At 42.5% G+C, this 12,085-nt stretch overlaps 1 protein-coding gene across 1 annotated transcript in view; it reads right to left on the reverse strand.

Moving 5' to 3' along the window:
• Positions 1-12,085, reverse strand: part of LOC126428133 (protein timeless homolog) — a 483,403-nt gene that overhangs the window by 53,153 nt on the left and 418,165 nt on the right. Inside the window, exon 16 of the mRNA XM_050090036.1 lies at positions 5,434-5,499. Coding sequence (XP_049945993.1) covers positions 5,434-5,499 — 66 coding nt within the window. The remainder of the gene's footprint in view (positions 1-5,433; positions 5,500-12,085) is intronic.

Below are 12,085 nucleotides of genomic sequence, written 5' to 3' on the forward strand. Positions count from 1 at the left end.
CTGAAGAAAATGGTAGCAAAATCTACGAACACAACAACGAGCGATGCTTGCTTTAGACAAGGAACGCCTTTGGGCTGCAGACAGAGCTGTAAAGAGTCTAGAAATACAAGCAAGAGTAAACAGGAGGAGGAACAAGAGGAAGCTGGAGGAGGAGTTTGCAGAGGATGAAGATAATCCATCCTATGGACCGGGAATGCACTAAAAAGTTAATCCAATCTTTGTCGCTCGATTCCCAAAACTTTTATTTTCTCATAGTAATTACATGTTTTCTAAGGATCTTCCAAACATATTTGTTTCAAACTTTCAGTAAATGTTACACAGTACCTTCTGCATAATTTAACACAGCCTTTTTCCAAAAAACTGTATATTTTTGAATATATAAATAAAAAATTGCAAAAAAATGTTGTGAATTTTCATTACAATTGAAAAAAAAATCGTCTTTAATAACTGAACTAAAATTTTGTAAAATCCCTGTGTTAAGTTGTAGCCCATATTCCAATAAATAATCTGTAAAAAGTTCAACTTCCTACCTCAAATACTTTGTGAGGAAAGATGTAATTTATAAGTGTTATTTTAACATTGCAAGTATAGGGTGTTCCGGAGCCCCTTAAAAGAGACAGCAGGTACACACTTAGTAGGGCACGGTGGCGGGCTTTGAACGTTGAGCGAAAGCGAAGATGTAAGCTTGATGCTTCTACGGACACGTGAGCAGCAGTTTCAACCGTGGCACTTCACGTGATATGACGTCACTCTGTCGCACAGCGAGATGTCGCTGCTGAGCTGCCCAACTACCCTCCAGCATGCACCACTCCATCCCTCTCCGAAAATTTCCAGACGCGCCATTAGCTCTGTGTATGCAGAATACTGTGCCAGTCCCGGCAGTCAGCGATTTTAACTCCTGATGATGATGGTGGAGATAGCTACCGAAATATCTAGTGTTTCATTCCAAATGATGTGGCTTGTAGACTGAGAAGGTTTTATCAAAGCGTACCACCGTGAAAGACTCTGAGGACATCTACATCTACATATATGCTATGACATCAGGGAATGGCAGAGGGTAACTTGTGCTATTTTCCTCTCTTCCACCATCGAAAATGGAGCAAGGGGGAAAACGACTGTCTATGCACCTCTGTATGAGTCCTAATTGATCTTACCTTGTCTTCACGGTCCGTACACCAGATGTACAGGGTGAGCACAAAGTCTTGCCCTGATTATAACAATTTATTACAGAATAACCGTTTGACATAATAATTTACATTTAATGCCATTACATAGATTAGTGTTACTAATTTCTTTTAAAGACTACTTACTTTAGTAAACCTCAACGTGTGCTCCCTTGGTAGTTCGGAGAATGTCAAGGCGGTATTTCAGTTCCTGCCAGGTGTTTCGTCACAGTACCTACATCAGCGACTGATGTGACGAAGACTCTGTCCTTGATATAGTGCCAGAAAAAAAGTCAACGGACGTAATGTCTGGAGAGGGGTGTAATGTCCGGATCAGTGGATTGGAAGGAACGGTCCAACACCCTGGCCACCCCGCTCTCCAGACATTACGGCCCTTGACTTTTTTTTCTGGGGCTATATCAAGGACAGAGTCTTTGTCATTCAGTTGCTGATGTTGACAAACTGAAGGCTAGGATACAAGCTGCAGTGGGTACTGTGACAGAACACATGTTACGAAACACCTGGCGGGAACTGGGATATCGCCTCGACATTTTCCAAGCTATCAAGAGGCTTGGTCCTTTAAAAAAAAAAAAAAAAAAAAAAAAATAGTACCACTAACCTATGTAACAGCATCAAATGTAACTTATTATGTCAAATGGTTACTCTGTTATAAATTTTTATAATCAGGGCAACACTTTGTGCTCACCCTGTATGTTCGTGACAGTAGGATAGTTCAGCAGTCTGTTCCAAATGCCTGTCTCTAAACTTTGTCTATCATGTTTTGTGCGAAGACTTCTTCCCTTTCGGGGATTCCAATTTGAGTTCATGGAGCATTTCCATAATGCATGTTGATCAAACCTACCAGTAACAAATCTAGCAGCACGTCTCTGCATTGCTTCAGTGTCTCCTTTTAATGTGATCTGGTGGGGATCCAAAATATTTTAGTAGTATTGAAAATGAGACAAAGTTTCTGAGCACAGCCTTCTTTATAGATGAGCTCAACTTTCCCATAATTCTCTCCATAAATTAAAGTGTACCATTCGCCTTTCCTGCAATTGATATCATTCCATTACATATTGTTCTGCAACAGTATACCTAGATATTTAATTGACACAACTGTGTTAAGCAGCACACCACCGATTTGAAAATTATAAGATTGTTTTATTTACTCATTTTATTAAGTTACATTTTCTCTCATTTAGAGCAAGCTACCATTCATCACACCGAACAGAAATACTATCCTAATCATATTGTATACTTAGTCACACAAATATGACACTTTCCTGTACACTAAAGCATCATCAGAAACAGCACAGATTACTGCTCATCATATTCATCAAATCACTTATGTCTACAGAGAACAAGAGTGATCTTATTACGCTTCTGTGAGGCACTTCTGACACCATCTCTGCCTCCAATGAACATTTGGCTTGTCATAACAGAACTGTGTCTAAATTCTGGACTCAAACAACAGCTCAGAGGTAGGAAGCTGCAGTTGTTATGCAACTGAGGATAGCAATGTCTGGACATTAGACACAATTATGTAGCAAATGTACAAATACTGCATTTTGGGTATAGAGGACAGAAATTGTGTCTGCTTGAAATTCTGCATATCAAGGAGCACCACAAGAACCATCCTGAACAGCTGCTGCATGGGCAACCAGAATTCATTTACTCTGAACTCTTTGATATTGCTGAACTTGAGAAATTATTCATTCATCTTTCTTAAGTTGTTCCCCACTATAAATGGATCTGGAAACAATGTACTTTAATATTCTATGATAGTGAATGTATTATTTTCTAGGTATAGTATTAGCAGTTGATATCTTTGAGCACTGTAAATGCTTTGCTTTGTTTATGTTTGTCAGTAAAGCTAGATAATACGCTAATAAGCTAATAACTCAAAACCTAGGTTGCAAAAATAATAAATAATTACTGAAACAGTGACGAAAGGCATCCCCCCCGGTGGTCAGTTATTTTCATATTCCATGTATCATCATCATATTTCCCCACAGCACAACTGTTTCACAAATAATTTTTTTTAAATTTTTTTTTTAGTGAATGTGTACCAACTTGCTGATCATTTACAGCTTCTACTTTCACTGTGCTTAATCCAAGTACAACTGACACTTGAAATACACATAATACCTAAAGACATCTACATACAAAGATTATTTTCTGTTTGTTTTTATTATTGCTTTTGTCATGTATCACCTGCTTTAATTCACCATGGAAGAAACGAAATGTTTCTGTGGCTGTATAATTTGTACCTGTCTGTGTCAAAGTCATTTTATTTGTTAATAGTGGAGGTCTGTCTTACTTCTAATGCTACACTTATGAATGCTGCTGTTGTTTTCAAATTCTGACTAGTTGTCACTGTGGAATGTTCACAATGGGGTGAAATGTATTGTGGTGCTGTCATCAGTATGCCAACTTTTTAAAAACATGTACACACAAATGCTGAGTGTGTGCCTCACTGGATGGTTCTATGCAAATAGTATGTTAATGTTTGGCTATGGTACTGACTTGCAACATTACCCCATTTCATTATTAACACGTGGAAATACACAACACAAAGCAACTTTCTTCCATAAGACACAGTGAAAATTTCATTTGCTATTACTACTGCTGGTGTATGTCTACTGGACTGAATCACAATATCTGCATCACTAGCAATATACGAGGGTCACTCCAAAAGAAATGCACACTATTTTTTTAAAAAATCCATCTTTTATTCTACATGTTTTAAAGTTTTACAGTGTGTAGATACATCATTTAGGAACAATATTTTTATTTCTCCACGTAATTTCCATCCCTCTCAACTGCCTTAAGCCATCTTGGAACCAGCACCTGTATGCCCACACGGTAAAATTCTGGACCAACCTGTTGGAGCCACTGTTTGGCAGCGTGCACAAGGGAGTTATCATTTTCAAACCTTGTTCCACGAAGAGTCTTTAAGTTACCCAGACAGATGATATCACATGGAACCAGGTCAGGACTGTAAGGCAGATGTTTCAGTATTGTCCATCCGAGTTTTGTGATCGCTTCCATGGTTTTTTGACTGACATGTGGCCGTGCATTGTCATGCAACAGCAAAACATCCTGCTTTTGCCGATGTGGTCGAAAACGATTCAGTCGAGCTTGAAGTTTCTTCAGTGTCGTCACATATGCATCAGAACTTATGGTGGTTCCACTTGGCACGATGTCCACAAGAAAGAGCCCTTCGGGATCGAAAAACACCAATGCCATAGCTTTTACAGCAGAAGGTGTGGTTTTGAATTTTTTTTTCTTGAGTGAATTTGCATGATGCCACTCCATTGATTCCCTCTTCGTCTCTGGTGAAAAATGATGGAGCCATGTTTCATCACCTGTCACAATTCTTCCAAGAAACTCATCTCCACCATTCTCGTACTGTTCTAAGAGTTCGCTGCATAGCGTTTTTCTTGTTTCTTTGTGAGCCACTGTCATCATCCTGGGAACCCACCTGGCACAAACCTTTTTTAACGCCAACACTTTCAGTATTCTGCAAACACTTCCTTCCCCTATCCCAACGTAGCGCGACAATTCGTTCACTGTGATGCGTCTGTCGGCAGACACCAATTCATTAACTCTCTGCACATTTTCTGGAGCGTGTGCAATACGAGACCTGCCGCTGCGCGGACAATCCTCAATATCGCCGTGCCCGCTTTCATCACGTAACCTGCTTGCCCACCGACTAACTGTACTGCGATCGACAGCAGCATCTCCATACACCTTTTTCAACCTCTTTTGGATGTTTCCCACTGTCTCGTTTTCACAGCACAGGAATTCTATGACAGCACGCTGCTTCTGACGATTGTCAAGTCTAGCAGCCATCTTGGAGACATGCTGTGACGGCGCCACTCACGGGAACAGGTTGAACTAAGTTTGAAAACAAGCGGGAAGGATGTATCTACACACTGTAAAGCTTTCACACACGCAGAATGTAAATTGTATTTTTACAAAAATAGTGTGCATTTCTTTTGGAGTGACCCTCGTGAAACATTTTAAATTCACCAGTGAAGTGAGACGCAGTTGAAACAACCGTTTTGTATGAAAAATAGAACATTTATAAAGAGTACCCTAAATGTAGTCAACGAAATTTTAATTTGTGTTAAAATGTGCTAGCCAATGACAATTCATTTATAAAGTAAAAGGGACCAAAAATGGCAGGCAAGTCAATGAGTAAACAATGTGTGGCGTATCAAATAAAGGTCTCGCAGAGTGACAGAAAAATTTCACACCGCCTTACCTTCTTCATCGTCAGCGTCTTCATTTTGCTCCGGCTGTTGCTCGCTAGCTGGCTCTTCGAGCGGCTCTGCAACACACAAATTGCAGCAGTTTGTAGATGTATGTCTGCCTGATATATGCAGAAAATGTCTTACATATGTTAATTCAGAAAGTTTTATAATGGCGAAGCATACATACATTATAGTGTTACAGAGCCCTATTACAATGACACAGTAATTCCTGCAAGCAATTAAGTCGCGAGTTGAAGAACTTGTGTGCGGCCGCGAATGTCTAATGTGTGAGTAATTAGCTTCACAGTGCTGGGCTGGCACAGATGCAGAACCGCACATGGCACGCAAAGTAATTAATGAACGTGTACATCTCTGCAATCTGGTGTAACTGCTGCTCTTCCGCTATCCAGTTGCTTTGGATAGTGGCAATTAATACGATAAAAAGCAGATAAATTACCTCCACATTTCAAATATAAGTATACGCTTGAAAAGACCTAAACAGAATGAGGTCATTAGATCTTCATTACAGAGTGACAGCACATAAGAAGTACTTCGTTACCGGTAGAGCAGACGTGTATATACGCAACATTCAGAATGACACTAAACTCTGCCAGACAGACACAATAAGCCGTAATTAGTTAGCTATTAATATAACACATACAGGGCGACTCTTATTAACGTTTAAAAACTTCCGAAGAGACGTAGATGACGCTGAGACCAGTAATGTAGTATGAAACACATGGTGTCGCAGATGTTGGAAAACGCCCCAAAAGTGCATTCAGAGAACAGTTTCATATCGCGCCTGCAGTTCGTGTTCCTGATCGAAACTAGATTGTCATCTGGGTGAATACGTTTACGGATACTGCTAGTGTGCGGAAAGAGAGACCACGACTGTCAAGAGCCACCGAAATACGTCGAGAAAGTTAAGGGTGCGGTCTGCACGCAAACATGCAGCTGCTCTTGCAGATTTCTGATCGCATAGAGAGACGAATTTTTCGCAAAGACTTGGAATTTCATCCTCAACTGACGATGGTGCACACATTTAGTCCACGAGATTTTGTTTCACAAAAAAACGCGATGAAGCCTTGATCGGAAACCTGCCTCGTGACACCCTTGTATTCTTTAGTGGCGAGATACATTTTCATTCGTTTGGACGCGTGAATAAACAAACCGTGCGATAGAACAGTGGTACGAACTCCGGAGACCATAACGTGCGACTGTTTGGTGTGTATTATCCAAAACTGGCGTTACTGGCCCGTGATTATTCGAAGAGAACAATAGGGCAGCTGACGGTTACTTCTGAGTGTTATGCCCAGATGATGATTGCATAGTTTTTCTTTTCGAACTTGGAGAAATGGAACTGGGGCAAGTCTGCTTCCAACACGACAGCGACGTGGCTGAAACGGCACGCACGTCAATGACACTTCTGTAATTCTCCATAAGGACAAATTCTATGTACCGACTTGACAGAAAATCCTAGGAAGTTCTGGTCTTACGTTAAATCAGTAAGTGGCTCGAAACAGCATATCCAGACACTACGGGATGATGATGGCATTGAAACAGAGGATGACACGCGTAAAACTGAAATACTAAACACCTTTTTCCAAAGCTGTTTCACAGAGGAAGACCGCACTGCAGTTCCTTCTCTAAATCCTCGCACAAACGAAAAAATGGCTGACATCGAAATAAGTGTCCAAGGAATAGAAAAGCAACTGGAATCACTCAATTCGATTCTACACAGAGTACGCGAAAGAACTTGCCCCCCTTCTAACAGCCGTGTACCGCAAGTCTCTAGAGGAACGGAGGGTTCCAAATGATTGGAAAAGAGCACAGATAGTCCCAGTCTTCAAGAAGGGTCGTCGAGCAGATGCGCAAAACTATAGACCTATATCTCTGACGTCGATCTCTTGTAGAATTTTAGAACATGTTTTTTGCTCGAGTATCATGTCGTTTTTGGAAACCCAGAATCTACTATGTAGGAATCAACATGGATTCCGGAAACAGCGATCGTGTGAGACCCAACTCGCTTTATTAGTTCATGAGACCCAGAAAATATTAGATACAAACTCCCAGGTAGATGCTATTTTTCTTGACTTCCGGAAGGCGTTCGATACAGTTCCGCACTGTCGCCTGATAAACAAAGTAAGAGCCTACGGAATATCAGACCAGCTGTGTGGCTGGATTGAAGAGTTTTTAGCAAACAGAACACAGCATGTTGTTATCAATGGAGAGACGTCTACAGACGTTAAAGTAACCTCTGGCGTGCCACAGGGGAGTATTACGGGACCATTGCTTTTCACAATATATATAAATGACCTAGTAGATAGTGTTGGAAGTTCCATGTGGCTTTTCGCGAATGATTCTGTAGTATACAGAGAAGTTGCAGCATTAGAAAATTGTAGCGAAATGCAGGAAGATCTGCAGCGGATAGGCACTTGGTGCAGGGAGTGGCAACTGACCCTTAACATAGACAAATGTAATGTATTGCGAATACATAGAAAGAAGGATCCTTTATTGTATGATTATATGATAGCGGAACAAACACTGGTAGCAGTTACTTCTGTAAAATATCTGGGAGTATTTGAAGTGGAATGATCATATAAAATTAATTGTTGGTAAGGCGGGTACCAGGTTGAGATTCATTGGGAGAGTCCTTAGAAAATGTAGTCCATCAAGAAAGGAGGTGGCTTACAAAACACTCGTTCGACCTATACTTGAGTATTGCTCATCAGTGTGGGATCCGTACTAGATCGGTTTGACGGAGGAGATAGAGAAGATCCAAAGAAGAGCGGCGCGTTTCGTCACAGGGTTATTTGGTAACCGTGATAGCGTTACGGAGATGTTTAATAAAGTCAAGTGGCAGACTCTGCAAGAGAGGCGCTCTGCATCGCGGTGTAGCTTGCTCGCCAGGTTTCGAGAGGGTGCTTTTCTGGATGAGGTATAGAATATATTGCTTCCCCCTACTTATACCTCCCGAGGAGATCACGAATGTAAAATTAGAGAGATTAGAGCGCGCACGGAGGCTTTCAGACAGTCGTTCTTCCCGCGAACCATACGCGACTGGAACAGGAAAGGGAGGTAATGACAGTGGCACGTAAAGTGCCCTCCGCCACACACCGTTGGGTGGCTTGCGGAGTATAAATGTAGGTGAATGTAGATGTAGAAGGTGGGTAAGAACAGGCGTAAAATATTGCCGCGCGGGGTAGCCGCGAGGTCTCAGCCGCCTTGTCACGGTCGGCGAGGCTACCCACGTCGGAGGTTCGAGTATTTCCTCGGGCATGGGTATGTGTGTGTTGTCCTTAGCGTAAGTTAAAGTTAGATTCAGTAGTCCGCAAGGTTAGGGACCGATGACCTCAGCAGTTTGGTCCCATAAGACCTTACCGCCAATTTCCCTTTTCCGAAAAGTATTTTATAAAATGCATTTTAACCAGCGCCAACGGCCTTGCAGCAGTTCCCGTCAGATCATCGAAGTTAAGAGCTGTCGGGCTGGCCTAGCACTTGGATGGGTGACCATCCGGTCTGCCGAGCGCTGATGGCAAGCGGGGTGCACTCAGGCAAACTGAGGAGCTACTTGGCTGAGAAGTAGCGGCTCCGGTCTCGGAAACTGACATATGGCCGGCAGAGCGGTGTGCTGAGCACATGCCCCTCCATACCCGCATAAAATGGTTCAAATGGCTCTCAGCACTATGGGACAACATCTCAGGTCATCAGTCCCCTAGAACTTAGAACTACTTTAATCTAACTAACTTAAGGACATCCATGCCCGAGGCAGGATTCGAACCTGCGACCGTAGCGATCGTGTGGTTCCAGACAGAATGGCCTAGAACCGCTCTGCCACTCCGGCCGGTCATATCCGCATACAGTGACGCATATGGCCTGAGGATGACATGGCGGCCGGTCGGTACCGTTGGGCCTTCATGGCCTGTTCGGGAGGATTTTTTTTTATTGTAACCATCAGCTGTTTGTTTGTTTCATTAGTGATCTACCGGTTTCGGTTATTAACCATAATCCAAGATGTAGTCTACAACAGATTAGTCAACTAATCTGCTTTTAGCTTACTTGTTGTACCCTATGTCCTAGATGATTAATGAGACAAATAAACAGCTCATGGTTAAACTGCATTTTATATATAGAGAAAGTCAATGAAACTTACGCGAACACTTCCCTTGCCGTCTCAGCTCTTTGAGGGGCGATTTTCAGTGACCAGTACGCTCGCCAGATTAGCCCCCTGTGACTTTTTCTTGTGAGGCTACCTTCAATCCTTGGCGTATATCAATCGTCCACGAACCTGGGAGAGCTGCTATTGCCAATACAGACCGAGACACGCTGGGCAAAGTGAATCGAAACTTTTGACTTCGCCCTCCAAATGCATTGAACAGAACGGAGGCCACCTTCAAGATATCATTTTCAAAAGCTAATGAACTAAAGCCTTCATGCAGAGAAAAGAGAATTAAATTGATATCTCTAGCACCTTCTCTTTTATGATTAATTTTAACACATGGAAATTCGCGCGCCGCACTCTGTGAGTATGTAACTGCCGTACTCGTGCACCTTCCCAGGGGTAGAGAAAGTTCTCCATAATAAGGCATGAGGTTCGAATCCTGCCTCGGGCATGGATGTGTCTGCTGTCCTAAGGTTAGTTAGGTTTAAGTAGTTCTAAGTTCTAGGGGACTGATGACCTCAGAAGTTAAGTCACATAGTGCTCAGTGCCATTTGAACCAATAAGGTATGTGTGACTATGCAATGGCTCTACAAGAGGCAAACATGCAATGGCTCTACAAGAGGCAAACAAGGAAGGAAAAAACTCACTAAAAAGTTAGTCTGAGGGGGTTGCGGAAACCGCTAAGTGTTCCAGTCGCACAATAAAGAGAATAAAGAAAAATGGGGGGGGGGGCAAAAATGTAGTAACAAATACACCCCCAAGCCTTTATTACGTAGTCGAAGGAGTACAAAATTTTATATTTGTTGTCCGTGGGAGTGACACCTAATTTCCATGTCACTCAGTTTTTATTTTACATTGTCAGTATCGCAGTAAATCATGTGGCACGCTACGAGTTGCTGTCACGCTTTCGTATGAGGTAGCTGCAAAACAATTGGAATTCACGATATCCTGTTTTATGGCGCTATACGATAAGTTCGTTGATTTGAAAAAAAGCGTATGGGGCCTGAAGATGGCAAAATGAATTGACGAAACTAGTTGCTGTCAGGATAAAATAAAATATCTTAAAGTGTACGGCTATTGGTAAAGTTTATAGACACTGCAGACTACATACTGTGCTTCATAGGATAAAGATGCTTCGTGTGGTCGTCAACATCCATTAATCGACAAGCAGCAGCAGAACAAGAAGAAAATGTAGTGAGCAACTACTGACTATGAACATGTCCGACAGAACAGACACGACTTGTGATGAAGCAGCGAATGGTTCTCTAGAATGGTAGCCTTAACCACCCCGGCCATCCGGACACCTTTTCCGTCAGACTCAAAATTCCCAGCTTCCCTCTCGCCGCACCGTAACGACCTCCGCCCAGTAACCTACCTACTCGCAGATTTCTAATTTCCGAAGGACTTCGGACGTGCCGGCCGTTGTGGCCGAGCGGTTCAAGCCTACATCTACATCTACATCCATACTCCGCAAGCCACCTGACGGTGTGTGGCGGAGGGTACCTTGAGTACCTCTATCGGTTCTCCCTTCTATTCCAGTCTCGTATTGTTCGTGGAAAGAAGGATTGTCGGTATGCCTCTGTGTGGGCTCTAATCTCTCTGATTTTATCCTCATGGTCTCTTCGCGAGATATACGTAGGAGGGAGCAATATACTGCTTGACTCTTCGGTGAAGAGTCTACTGAGCGTCTCTCCTGCAGAGTCTTCCACTGGAGTTTATCTATCATCTCCGTAACGCTTTCGCGATTACTAAATGATCCTGTAACGAAGCGCGCTGCTCTCCGTTGGATCTTCTCTATATCTTCTATCAACCCTATCTGGTACGGATCCCACACTGCTGAGCAGTATTCAAGCAGTGGGCGAACAAGCGTACTGTAACCAACTTCCTTTGTTTTCGGATTGCACTTCCTTAGGATTCTTCCAATGAATCTCAGTCTGGCATCTGCTTTACCGACGATCAACATTATATGATCATTCCATTTTAAATCACTCCTAATGCGTACTCCCAGATAATTTATGGTATTAACTGCTTCCAGTTGCTGACCTGCTATTTTGTAGCTAAATGATAAAGGATCTATCTTTCTGTGTATTCGCAGCACATTACACTTGTCTACATTGAGATTCAATTGCCATTCCCTGCACCATGCGTCAATTCGCTGCAGATCCTCCTGCATTTCAGTACAATTTTCCATTGTTACAACCTCTCGATACACCACAGCATCATCTGCAAAAAGCCTCAGTGAAATTCCGATGTCATCCACAAGGTCATTTATGTATATTGTGAATAGCAACGGTCCTATGACACTCCCCTGCGGCACACCTGAAATCACTCTTACTTCGGAAGACTTCTCTCCATTGAGAATGACATGCTGCGTCCTGTTATCTAGGGACTCCTCAATCCAATCACACAATTGGTCTGATAGTCCATATGCTCTTACTTTGCTCATTAAACGACTGTGGGGAACTGTATCGAACGCCTTGCGGAAGTCAAGAAACACGGCA

Source organism: Schistocerca serialis, chromosome 12 (genome assembly GCF_023864345.2).
Source record: "Schistocerca serialis cubense isolate TAMUIC-IGC-003099 chromosome 12, iqSchSeri2.2, whole genome shotgun sequence".
NCBI lineage: Eukaryota > Metazoa > Arthropoda > Insecta > Orthoptera > Acrididae > Schistocerca > Schistocerca serialis.